Raw genomic sequence first — 14,245 nt, forward strand, 5'->3', positions numbered from 1 at the left:
CACACTCACATTTAGACAAACACTACCTGGCTTAAAAACACACAATTACGCTCAGTCACAAACGCAGCATGCGTAGGCATGTGTGCATGTAAGTGCTTACAGGTGATAACAAAGCTTAACATTTAATGAAAAAAAATTCAAATTAAATTAAATAAAAGCTGTGACAACGCAAATGTCATGGAACTTTGTCTGCATATGATAATAATAATAAGAAAAACTGTTTAGAACAGACATGTGCTGCCTTGCCTACATGAACAAATGTTGGCTTTGACGAAGACAAACCAGCATTGTCTGTGCAGCACTGCTGCCGTGCGCTACACAATGTGATGACATTATCTCTGCTTCTTTAATTCTCATGTGAGTCAATCATTTTTAATGCATGTATATTTCTGTTTGGAGGAGGCTGAGCTATTTAAAGAGCAGGGGTTTGAATACACTGTGAATGTACAGCCAGCCTCTTTTTGAAGTTCATACGGTGCTGCGATGCGCTGTGAGTCACTCATGACAGTGTAGACGGGGGTGGAGTGTGTGTGTGCGTGTGTGTGTCTGTGTGTGTGTGTCTGTGTGTGTGTGTGTGTGTGTGTGTGTGTGTGTGTGTGTGTGTGTGTGTGTGTGTGTGTGTGTGTGTGTGTGTGTGTGCTCGTCCATCCGGGTATTTTCTTTATTTATCAGAGATTTGCTTAATTTCTGTCCTCTCTGTACTTGAGAGAAATCAAACAGAATATGTCAGTTTGTCTTTAATTGGACAATTCCAGCACAGATTGGGGGGATGTGACAAGAATCTTCTACTGTCAAGGATGCGCAGCAAGTTAAAGAGTTAAATCCAGTTACTTGTTAAGAAATAGGATGAAGTGATAAATAGACTAATGTGAGGAAATGGAGCCTTATGATGGGGATTATTTTAATCATCTAGAGGCTTGTTCAAATGCAAAGGCACAACAACCTCAGGACAAAAGCTCTATTCAGTTTCAACGGGCTGCTTCCTTTATACAATGTTTCGCCCTCAGACAAAGAAAAAGGTTGTTTGCTTCATGCTGTTTGACAGGCAGAGAACTCCAGTGCTCGACAAGCCCTGAATCAGACCATTAGTCTTTGTGATTCTTCCCTCAGTGTTACGCTTACTTTCCAGATTCTCACATTCCCCATCACTACCCTTATCCTTTTTCTCATTCCCTGCCTTTCATCCTTCACCTCCCTCCCTTTCTTCCCCTTTACATCCCAGTTCATGTCTGCTGGTTGCAAGCCAATCCCCCACCACCACCACCACCCCACCCACCCTTCCACCCGCAAGCCCACTTCTCATCCATTTCCATGTGCTGACTTTTCATCAGTGAAGTGCCTTCCTGGCCCGACTACCCCAGACCCGCCTACTCCCTCTAGCAAACTCGCTGAATGGATGCAGCATTAAGGAGAAAGAGTAGGCTGAAACGATCCTTCCTTCCTTCTTCCTTCAAGCGCCACCCCCTTGGCTGTCGCAGAAGTGGTATGTTCCACAGCAGGGACTGCAGAAGTTGAGAGAGCACATTGTTTGTAATCTTGCATTGCAAGGGTCACTTCCTGACTCGTGTGTCCGCTCCCCGAGCCCCACGCCGATCCCTTTTTTCCCCCCTCCTCCTCCTGGCGTGTCCATCCATGGGCCTAGTAGCCGACGGCTTTGGACAAACCCTGTTCTTCCTCTTTTGTGTAGGAATGGTCCAACATCTGAAAACAATCAAATAATCTGGGCACAATACATTTCTTTATAGAGGGGTGCTGGTGGTTCCCAGATGAGCTTGAGGATTAAGAGGAGGTGGCCACAGGGGAGAGGAATAGAAGGATGGGGGCTACAAAGCTGAGGAGGGGAGGGAGGCAGGGGGGAGTTATTGTTACAAGAGTTTCATAGCAAAATGTGTGTGTGCGCATGTGTATCCACGTGTGAGTGTGTGTGTGAAAAAGAGAGAGTGCACGTAAATATTTTGAGTGAAGGGATGTTTTAGGAAAAGACGAGATGTCTGAAGACTTCTGAAGAGTAATATAAGGAGTCATGTCTGGCTCAGAGTTTTTCCAGGCATCGATTTCTTCTGATTTGATGTGGTATGGAAACATTAGACTGAAAACTAATCGTTACTTTTTTACTCACCCACCCTCATGAGACAGACACACACATCCACACACACAATGTTTACAACGTGCATTTTTAAAGTCTGTGACATTACTTACATAATCATCTTATGTAGCTGGGCAATGTCTGTACAAAATAAAAAGGGGATGGTCTGCAGAATAATTATCAATGAAATCTGTCTTTAACTTTTGAGTATTTGATCCTTTAGGTGCAGTGATATTTAGACCCCGATGCACTATATGATTATTTCATTTTACCACCTTACATCTATGCAAGCAGGTAACAGTACAGCACATCCAGGTACAATGTGGAGGAAGTGTTTTGTTGTTTGTTTTTTGGCCTGTGGCAGATCTAGAAAATTTAAATGAGGGGCAAAAGATCTAGGCAGGGTTTCACATGCCTCTTCAGTGAAGTATGTGAAAATCCCCTATATGCAAATGGAGTCAACAAAATATCCACGAAAAAAATATTTATTGTATCATTATCTCTTCTAAGAAAATAAAGACAAGGTGATTTTTATAAGCTTTAAATTAGAAAAACTCACACTGTGCAGTCCTCACTGGCAAAACAATAGCAATCTTGCACAGACGAAAGGGATTTTAAGGACATAAAAGTTGGAGGGGGTGCAGCTAGGGGGCAAGGCTCTACAGCAGGGGGCAGTTGGCCCCCTGTACATCCACCCTTGTTTTTGGCAAATGTATCAATGTCGAATTAGTCGAATTGGTTAAGTGCCATCTTGAAATCCACTAACCAGTTCTCCTTAATGCATCCATCCATAGTGCAATGGGAAACTAGAGGGTAGTCTGGCTCTGTCTGATGATACCGCAGTCCATCGAGTAGCACTTCTAAAGCTTGACAACCATAAAATCATCAAGTTGTTGTTTCACACTATGTGACTGACCTTTTGTCACCAGGTTACAGTTTCCCTCTATGCTGTGCTATATGGTTCAGGAGTGTTTAAAAAAGTTGAAGAAGCCATTTAAAATGTAAACAGAAACAGAATAGAGTATTTACAAATGATTCAAACCTTAATTGTAGAGTCTTAAAAAAAATGCTTAGGCTCTTGGCTTGTGATTTTGTATTGTATAGTGTATGTTAACTATATGTACAGTTAAGCAAGTCACTTGAAAAAGACAGTTTTTACTGGACTCAATGTAGCCATGTGAAAATTTTCACCATCACCTGATTGCTTACATAGAAATCAAGGGGGTAAGTAGCAGTTTCTGCTAATCAAATTCACTTGATTAACTTATCATTGGCAAGTGTGGCTATTCTATAAAAGCAGAAATTTTGATATGGAACATTTATGCGTGTGTTAAAACAATGCCTAACACTAACCATCTTCTCAGGTGTGGATGTCTCAGCAAGTTCCCCCCAAGGATAAGCCCAGAAAAGCTCAGTAGAATGACATAATTCTGAAGATCTATATTACACACTCCTCAGGCAGCAGTCAGCGTTAAATGTTAAAGCTTATGACAGTGCAATTTTAAAAAGACTGAATAAATATGGCTTGTTTGAAAGGGCTGTTTTCTCTTAACAACATCCCAAGTTCACCCAAGAATTGAAGCGTTGCAATGGTCCAGTCAAAGGCATACCATAAGAGGGCTGTGCCGAAACAAATGACTACAAAGCTCAATGAACTGTAGCAAAACTGCAAAGAAAATTCTTCCACAAATATGTGGGAGTCTAATGAAGTCATATAGATAATGATCACTTCAAGTTATTGCTGGTAAAGGTGGTTATACAAGTTCCTGAATCATGGGGTGTACTTAATTTTCACAGGAATGCACAGAGTCCTGTGTAAACTTTTTCACATGATTGCATTTGTAAAAATGTTAAACGATTTAACTATTGTAAAGTGAAGGACCAATAAGATACGATAGAGAGGATTTCTCTTTTTACCCTTCCTTCCTATGTCTTTTATCGTATTTGCACAAACGCCCACATATGTGCGCTTGCTCAAATGCACCTTCTGCAACTTCTTCTTCTACTGTCTCTCATGCCGTTCCTTCTCATCCCCATGAGAATGATAAATAGTCATCTGTAACTTCCCCTCCAACATATTCATTAATCCCTTATATCCTGTGGGGCTGGGTGATGATTACAGGGAAGCCAACTGAAGCCGCCCAAATAAACACCCCTCAGGCAGTAACAAAGGCCTGTCCACCTCACCCTAAACACAGCTTCCCCAGCAAGATCAAGTTTCAGTCAAGCCCACACACAACATGCAAACAATAGGAAGTGACAGAGTCTCAAATACTGAAAAAGCGAACTGTGGTTGAAACTAATTTAGTTTCCCATTTTTGTAGCTGCGACATTACCAACTGGTGCACCAAGTTTTGAGAGCTGATGTAGTTTTAAATGTAATAGTCAGTCTAAAATGGAATGGAAAAACTGTCCTAGCTGCAAAAGATTTAATGCATAACATGTAAACAGACATTTAAGAAAGCAAAACAAACTATTTGAAGTAACACACTTACTATTTATTTTTATTTTTTTCTGCACACATGGGACATATAACTTATTATAACAGTCTTTCTATAAAGCACACAGTGTGGCCATGCCTTTCAGAAAGAAAGTTTTGTTGGTCTCCACATAGTTCAAATTCTGGTGATTTACAGAACTTTGATGACTCTAGAGATGTATTTCTCTCAAGGGCTTTGAATCCATACTGACCTTTCATATGAACATCCTTGTGCGTGGTCACAAGACCAGCTCTTTAAGCTTTACACACTTTACTCATCTACTTATCCACATAAATCTCTCTCAAAAGAGAGATGGATTTGTTTGGAGGCATTCTTGAAAATCCCCTCATGCTGCTTGAATGTAGTCAGAGATTTCAAAACTGGAATTTTGAGGGCGATTAGGCAAGATAATAAATGTTTGTATCTTTGGTACATACCGTATGCACATAAACAGTCCGAAAGAGTGAAAGAGAGAGATGGTTCAAAGCACATCAAACACGCCTGAAGGCCTTCATACTTCCTTCCCCTCTAGCCACTACACCTTTTCTACTCACCACCCTGCAATTAGCTTGCCTAAAAGTTGTAGACTTCCGAGGCCAGGCCCACACTAATCATAGGTATGCATTGTTGTGTTCAGCTGCCAGGCCTTAAAAAATCAACACCTCTTGTGTAAGCCACACCTCTTGGCCTACATGACTGAGAGTCCACTGTAGTTATCGAGTGTGCCTCACAGACAAGCTGGAGATGATCATTTCTGGAAACTACACAATAACAAATGTGGCTAAATTAGGTTAAAAGTTTAGTGTTGTCAATTAGTTACAGTTACAATACATATATACATACATATATTTATACATATATATACATCTGTATAACAAACAAAGGGATGAATAATAGATTACTCATTCACCAAACCACCAGCCTACATGGGTCATTCGTTGGCCTGAGTTTACTGCAGACTGTATGGCTACACAGTTATAGTTCTCCATTTCTAGAAGCTGCTGTGCTTCTGAGATGATCAGAGCAATATGTTTGGGGATAGACATCTGATTCTCTCTCTTGGCCAGGCCAGAAACTATAGATCTGTGGTTTCCAACTCCAGGCCTCAAGGCCTGGTGTCCTGCAGGTTTTAGATATCACCCTGGATCAACACACGTGAATCAAATGATTAGTTCATTACCAGGCCATGTTGAGGTGGTCATTTAGCCATTTAAAACAGCTGTGTTCAATCAAGGACACATCTAAAACCTGCAGGATGCTGGCCCTTAGGCCTGGAGTTGGAAACGTCTGCTATAGATGAATCTCCCATGCCCAGTGGTGCAGTGCTTAGTATTGCTGGAGCCCTTTTTTGTAGTGTTTTCAGGATTAGGTTAAGTGGCCATTCCAAAATTAGCTATATAGGTGCAAATGTGAGCCTATGTGTCTATCTACTTTTGCCCTGTGAAGGATTAACAACTTGTCCAGGAAATGTCCAATCACTCGCCCAGTGTCAGATGGGCTCACTGTGAACCGGATGGATGGTACAGAATCACAGGTTCCCATGTGATCCTAGGTGCAGTTGATCACATTTTGCTGTCCAAATGCTTTCTGATGCTGCATTTTAAATAAAGGCATTCAAGGAGAGAAAATCGCTTTCATGTCATGAGCAAGTTTGTTTATCTACTGAAGTTTAGATTCTGAGTTTTTGTGCAAACACGAAAATAATAAAAACGCAATGGAAACAAGTTTGTCTGGTAGTTTTATCATTTTTGTTCACATTGAATTATCACATTCTTTTCACATTACAAGATGCATCAGACGCTTCAAGTAAATAAAAATTTGTGCTGCAAAGTCACTGAAAAATAAAGGAACATGACTTAACACCTGTCACATCAGACTGCGGTATGTAAATCATTTCACTCATCAGCTTAGTTCTGATGAATGAGGATTGTATCGGGCTAAAAATATCCATTCTGTAGTTCCTTGTTGGCAATACAGGAATGTTATCTTGTTTACTGCCTTGAAGAATATTGTGATGAGTCTGATTGCATTTAGTGAGTAAAGTTAAGGATGCTTCTATCAGCTAAACTTCCTGTTGGCCGGTTTAAATATGCTACATTGTGTGGTATGTTCAGTGTGAAAAACACAGGAAATGGACTAGGGTCATCCATATTTGTGAGATGAGAAAGAAGGCTGACTTCCTGAACTCTAAATACTCTAAAGGATAAAGGCATGCTAGTAGGAAAAATAAATCATGTTCATTGTTCTTTTCTGCTCTTTAAGAATCAAGGGACACTTCATTTGGACCTGATCATGGTAACTTAATCAGAAATAAGTGAAGAGGCCATGTTAAATAAAACAAAGATGCAGTATCCTAACCTGATTACCCCGTTTATAATACAGACTGCTTGTATAAACATTCATGTCAGCTTGAAATATTTTTTTTTTGAGAAAACAATCCCAAGAGAGCTTTTGCTCTCAGGCAGTCTGTTTTGGAATTATGGCCATTTTTATACATAAAATCCTTCATTTTCAGAGGCTCACTGGACAACTGACTGACAAGCAGTTTCATGACAAAGAGAAGCCTAGTCCACAAATTAAGCAGATAAAAGAGTTGATTCTGAATTTTGAACTTGAATTTCATAGCTTTTGACATGACATTTTATATGAGGTTCAAAGACATGCCCATGCAAGTGAATGAGGCCAACACAAGGCTGAAAAAAAGACAAAATAAACCAATTGGAGAGATAGCAAAAACGTTGGGAGTAATCAGATTAATAATTGGAACAATATGTAAAACAAATATTGGCCAATACACCTGGAAGATCACAGAATTCATTTCTAGGTTAAGAGAAACCTCTTCAAAAGTTAAGCACACTCTTAGTGTAGGTGTATCCTTGTCATAGTCTAAAATCAAAAGGAGTTTTAATGGATGTAAATACAGACAGTTTATAACAAGGTTACACTCAAGAACAGCACAGCCAAATTAGACTTTGATAGAAAACTTTTAAACAAGACTGCCCAGCTCTGGTGCAACCAAGATTAACTTCTGCTAGAATAATGGCGAAAAAATAAAATAGCTCATGAAGTATTTCACGTCATCTATCAGACATGGCGGAGGCGATGTTATGTCATGGACATGTATGGCTGCTCACTGAATCGGGTTACTAGTGTTTATTGACGATATGACTGCTGATAGAAGTAGAAGGAAGAACTCTGAAGTGTATAGGGGTATACTCTGATCAGGCGGTATTTCAGGGTATAAATAGATAATGACCCAAAACATGCCGCAAAAGCAGTCTTTCCAGGCAAAGAAATGGGATATTCCTTAGTGGCCAAGTCAGTCACCTGATCTCAGCCCAATAGGGCATAATTTTAGTTACTGAAGACAAAACTGAAGGTGGCTGCAGTAAAAGCCTGGCAGAACATCTCAAGGGAAGAAACACAGGATTTGATGTCCGTGGGTTCTACAGTCTATTTCTACAGGATTTCAATTCAAGTATTAAAAACAATCCTTGTATCCTAGGTTATCTTTACTTCTTCCCACAGTTCAGTGACATACCTGGATTAGATTAACGGGTGAGTCTAAATCAGACATAGTTAACTATTCATGAATAGTTAACTGTCTCTCTGGTGTTAGCCTTGTCAAATACTACACGCCCCCAAATTGGATAAGCAGAAAAAAGTAGTTGAATGGATGGATATTTACATTTTTGTCAGCAAGTCCAAAGACTTTTAAACCAATCTGCTAAGTGAAAAGAAATGATAGTCTATCATTACTTTAAGAAGCAAATCTCAGTCGGTCCGGAAAATTGCAAAAACTTTAAATTTGTCCCCGAAGTGCAGTCGCAAAGACCATTGCTGTGACAAAACTGACAAAAGCCCGAGTGTCACCACTTCTGCTGAGGATAAAGTAATCCGAGTCACCAGCCTCAGAAATCGCCAGTTAAAAGCACCTCAGATTAGAGCCCAGATAAATGCCACATAGAGTTCCAGTAGCAGACACATCTCTACATCAACTGTTCAGAGTAGACTGCGCAAATCAGGCCTTAATGGTCAAATAGCTGCTAAAAAACACTACTAAGGAAAAGCAACAAGCAGAAGAGATTTGTTTGGGCCAAGAAACACAAGAAATGGACATTAGACCAGTGGAAATCTGTCTTTGGGGTGATAAGTTCAAATTTGAGCTCTTTGGTTCTACCTGCCGTGCCTTTGTGTGACGCATAAAAGGGTGAACGGATGATCTCTACATGCATGGGTCCCACAGTGAAGAATGGAGAAGGAGATGTGATCGGGATTTATTCAAAACTGAAGGCATACTGAACCAGCACAACTACCACAACATCCTACAGTGGGATGGACCACAGAGTGAACGCAAAAGGGCCAAAAAGTACTCAGAATCTCTGAGAACTCCTTCAAGACTGTCGGAAAACCATTTCAGGTGACGACCTCATGAAGCTCATCAAAAGAATGCCAAGATGGTCAAAAGCAGTAATCAAAGCAAAGGGTGGCTATTTTGACCAATCTAAAATCTAAAACAAAATTTGAGTTATTTCAAATTTTTTGGTTTACTACATAATTCCATGTGTGTTCATTCATAGTCTGGGTGTCTTCAGTGAGAATCTACAATGTAAATAGTCATGAAAATAAAGAAAAACCATTAAATGAGAAGGTGCGTCCAAACTTTTGACTTGTAGTGTATGTACAGTCAACACAGAGGGATGTTTCATATGGCCGTCAGCATAATACTGTAGCACAAGCTGTATGAAAGCCAGAGAAATACAAAGAAACTTCTCACACAACATGTTGTCACTATGACAACCAGGCAGAATCATTTAGCCTGATCTCTTGCCTTTTCCACACAGCACAGAAATCCAATAGCATTTAAGTCTTATGCAACCAGGCTGCCAATTTGCTCTGAAAGGATTTTAACACATTTGCAACTAAGATTCATACTAGCACACATGGATTTTTCTGGCAACTTCTTTGACTGTTCTATTCTGGAGGGAGCTTTAGCTGCCTGGTACAGTTTTAGAAGCTAGGTAAGGCAGTTTTAGCAGCACAACTTTGAGCCACAAGCAGTTGTTTTAGTGCCATACTCTCTAGTGATCACCCAAACCCCATTTTTGTAGCTTATAGTGTAATCCTAATGCCTTTTATTTACATTTACGGCCAATTACAGTTCTCAAAAATCCCACACCGTGCCCTATTCAGATTTTTGTTTCTACATTCTAGAGGAAAAAAACCCCTCATTTTCTGAATTAGTCTTTACAGTCTTTCACTTTTCATTCTGCTATCACTGAATAATAAATAACCCTGGCCTACGCTCAGAGATAGAAATACCATCTTGATTTGAAACACATAAATCGTGAAGAGGGTCTGATATAATTCCACGTGCTGCAGCACTCTCGGTTGTGTATATTTGCAGCACTTCCCCGCTATTTTGCATTAGGATTTTAAAAGCGGTTCGGATGGAGGTAGATCACGATAATACAATTGAAAAAAGAATACACCAGAAATTGTTAATGACCAAGTCTCCGTGTCAGCTCAGGTCCTTCCTCTAGATTATTTTCTAGCCTACTTTGCGTGCTATCACACAGACGTTTCCCTCTTGTTTCAATGCGTGATTGAAGGGAAACTTCTTTTGGGAAGTGGGGGGACTACTTTAGGTCAACTTTAGAAAGAAATCTTACTAACTTATTGCATACGCTTACGGGGGAACGCGGTTTAGTATAATATACGCTACTCTTTAAGCATAAAGAGCAAAGTGTGAGCTGGGTTGGTATTTTTTCTATCACAAGTGTTATGTTTTTACTACGTCGCGGAAGGATCCTTTTTTCAAGCGAGGGTCGACATATCCGCCCATTTTTCCGATGTTTCATTCCCCCCCGAGTTGAAAATGGAGTTCGATTAAAGCAGATGTCCATCAAGTTCTCAAGGAAATTTCAAGTCTATGTGTTTTTACTTTAACTGTCGGTGCTAATACTGAAAACAGTCGGACCATTTTGGGGGGCATTGGATGCCTTTACTGAAAATTACTCGGACACGTTGACGGAGCAACGCTGCACAGCGCTTTTTCAAGTGTTGTCCTGGACCTGAAGTTGGCGAATGGATGCTCGACAGCCAGCCATAAATAACCTGCCAAACGATACAACCTACAACGGTTTCTACATTTTTTGAGGATCTATGCACATTTTTGCAAGCCGGGGATTTGTGTCAGTTGAAGAGGATGGTCCAGATGGCCCATTTGTTGTGGTCGGATTTTACTTCCAGGGAGGATAAAATGAATCAACGATTGTCATTCCTCCTCGCGATTTAACGTTAGAGCCCAGCCAGCAAAAGCTAACGTCCAGCTAGCTTCACTTGCTTTTCATAGGGACGCTGAGTTAGGCATGCTCCTTGTACGCCGTTTATTTACTATCCGAAATAGGGGTTATTTCTGTATGTGAAGGAAAATGGTGATATATGTGGTATTTTATCCCGCCGTCACTGCGTCGTCGATGCTATTGCTAGGATTTGGATCCCCGTGAGGAAAAAAATGAGTGAAGATTCAACAAATCCAAACAACGAGTGAGTCCTGTTTTACACACACATTATTATTATTATTATTATTATTATTATTATTATTATTTACATCTAAACACACAGGTAATCTTCAATATGTGCTTATATGTGTAGATATTAACACACCGAGCATCGAGCTACGTTAGTTCCCGGTGACATTTCTAACCGAGCAACGTTGCCATTTCATCGTCTTGGTTTACTAATATCAACAATAAGAAACACGTTGTACTTTCCCCCCGTGTTTGTTTGTTTATCAAGCTAATAGAAAGGATTGTCTTGTGAGATTAAACAGAACCGTGCCGGGGAAACAGTGGCATCGATCCGTAGTAAAATATTAATCTCGTTGCTACTTTTTTGCAGGCTTATGATACTGCTAACCAGTATATGCTGTGAGAATTCAAATTAAAGCCACAACATTTGAGGTGTACTAATCTTTGCTCATTTACGAGGCACTTGCTTGGTGTATTATTATTTATGTTCGGGAAATGTATTCATTCACGAAGGATCGTTCGGAGCAGACGCATAGATGGCAGTAATCTAAATATAATTTTATGTGAGTGCTTTCTCAGTACATCACGATCTGAGTCCTCTGCATTGACAGCCCAGATCTGTGTCTAACTGCTGTCCGCCATGATTTCGGAACATAATCATCGATTAAAATATTGCGGATTGTGTTTGTCTTTAAGTCTAGCCTTTCTTTAATGAAGGCTCTTCGCGGTTAATGCGGCAAAGTCGGCATTGAAAAGCCGAAGATGCCATTTTTTTTCTCAATCATGCTCATTTACATATCACAATCCTCCATTCATAAAAACGCTTAAAAACGGCATCGCATTCACGTCCAGAGCCTCACAACCTACGGGCATCGATTATAATATGTACATGCTGTGTTTTTGTACACGTCGCGCCCATTTCAGGTCGCATTTTGGTATTGTTTTAATGGGCTGATCCCTTGTGTGCGCTTGTTGACAGTCAGTGAGAAATATCTGCTTCGGGAGGTGCTGCGGTCACATGATCCCCTCCATTCATAAAGTACCTGCCTGCCCATTCACAGCACTGTACACTGTTTCGCATTGCACCGACGGTCACACAGTGATCACATATTCTGCATTCGCGGTACAATACGTCGCATATAAGCGCCTGTGCTCGTTTTTCCAGTCGTTTATTTTACATGTTTTTTCTTAACCATCTCGACGTGATTTTTCTTTCACAATGCGTTTGTCACAGAGGAAGTCATATGCCCTTTTCAGCCATTTACAGTGTCACGGTTTAATGTCTGAAACACACCCATGTTTTTTGTTGTTGTGGTTGTTTTCCCCCATTCAATCTTTCTGGCCTTTGTGAGACTGATTGATTTAATGCATGGAGGTTTTGTCCTTGAACTACACTGCTGTTTTGTTTTTATGTAACATGTGTCATGGATTTATTTATCTTTCCTCATGTCAAAGCACAGGAGCTCACACATGAATTCATTCCAGGCTATATTTGCTCTAAAACTTGATTCAGCTTGAATTGTGTGAATTGGTGAAACCTCCATCTCCTAAATTTGATGCGGCTCCCTTCAATAATCTCGGGAACTCATCCATGCCCCAGATCCCCAATTTTTCAGAACTACTGCCACAGGCTAAAAAATAAAAATCCTCAGTTCCACACAGCATGATGGCAGCAGCTAAAATGGCGAAGCGATCCAAACATTGTTGCTAAGATTTCACCACCTTTCCTCTTGTATGATTCATAGTAATGGAGTGAACGGAATACTGAGCGCTGCCTGAGCCATTTATTTTTGCTGAAAAGCGTCTTTTTAATGAAATATTTTTCATGACCAGAAAAGATTTGGTGTGCCACATTTTTTTTTAAAGAGTCAAGGATAATCATTCCCCCCTCATAGTAATCTTCACCATATTACATTGTGAAATTGAGCCACTTTCCACTGATAAATTAAATGTTGGTCTTTGAGCCTCTGAATTCTTAATCAAACTGCCTTTTTTCTCATATGTAGAACAAGTGTAGGATCATTTACAAATGTAACTAGGGATGTATTATTTATTTTATTATTAATGTCTTTTACATTTTGCTCTCACAGCCTCGATTTTTAAACATTTAATGTGAAAGTATCCACATGGTTTGTGAACAGATAGCCCTGAGGTGGTTTAGTCTAAATGATAGGTGGTAAGCCGAGCTGGTTTACACACAGCACGCCCTTTGCTGAGAACATGTTACTTGGCCTTGGTGCAACAATGTTCACATGGCTGAAATGACAAGAACGCACTTAAAGCCTTGTGAGATTTTGGTTTGCGTCTCGTCTGGGATGTGTGCTGTGATGTAAGGCTAATGTGAATTCTGTAGACGAGGACTGTGGTCTTCCTGGGAGACGTGGGAGATTTATGCAAGCACAGTATGTGCAAGCAGTCTCTTTGTGAATGTCACGTTTATCTAAAATATTCATCTCTACCAAAGCGGCTGCCTTTTGAGGTCTACTGTGCTTATATCTCTTGTTTTCCAAATTATCGTTTTTCATTATCCTCCTCCAGTTTTTAATAAACACATGCTAATATTGCTAATATATTTTAGCTGGTCCAAGTATATAGTCTGATTCTTTTTTTTTTACTTAAAGGATGAAGGACTCTTTTTTTTTTTTTTTTTTTTTTTTTTTTCTCATCAGTGAAGGTCAGTTGCCTCAGTACCTCACCGAACATGTCTAGGGTATAGGCTCATTGTTTTAGATTCCTGTAGTGCTGTGGTATTGTCTGTTGTCAGTGTGATCTTTTAGTGATTCCTCTCCCTGTGTCCTCTTCCTATCTGTGTGATTGATTTGACAGCTCAGCGTTTTATCTGCCATTGTTGTGATCTTATCACCTGTGGGCTGGTTTGCACTCCCATTCCTGTTGCGGAACCTTCCAAACACATTCCTCCCAAACAACCCCCATCATGTCCTGAAACTACAAAGGGAGACAGCTACTTCAGCTGTTAGGGCTAGTGCTTTATGGCCTGGGTAATTGCCTATATCCTGTGGCCCTCATGTTAAGCTAAACAATTTCCTGGACCTTTTTATAGATAGTATTATTTGGGGTTACTGCCAGTTGTTAGTTGTGACCTCCACCACCTACTCCTCCAAAACCTTTGTATTACTAGTCTAAGC

The 14,245-nt window shown here is 40.2% G+C and overlaps 1 protein-coding gene across 1 annotated transcript in view; it reads left to right on the plus strand.

Moving 5' to 3' along the window:
• The first annotated feature begins 10,042 nt into the window (after positions 1-10,042).
• The window catches only part of spred1 (sprouty related EVH1 domain containing 1), a 32,770-nt gene continuing 28,567 nt past the window's right edge, over positions 10,043-14,245 (plus strand). Inside the window, exon 1 of the mRNA XM_085143198.1 lies at positions 10,043-11,115. Coding sequence (XP_084999324.1) covers positions 11,084-11,115 — 32 coding nt within the window. The 5' untranslated portion in view covers positions 10,043-11,083. The remainder of the gene's footprint in view (positions 11,116-14,245) is intronic.

This window comes from Neolamprologus multifasciatus, chromosome 19 (genome assembly GCF_963576455.1).
Source record: "Neolamprologus multifasciatus chromosome 19, fNeoMul1.2, whole genome shotgun sequence".
Taxonomy (NCBI): Eukaryota; Metazoa; Chordata; class Actinopteri; order Cichliformes; family Cichlidae; genus Neolamprologus; species Neolamprologus multifasciatus.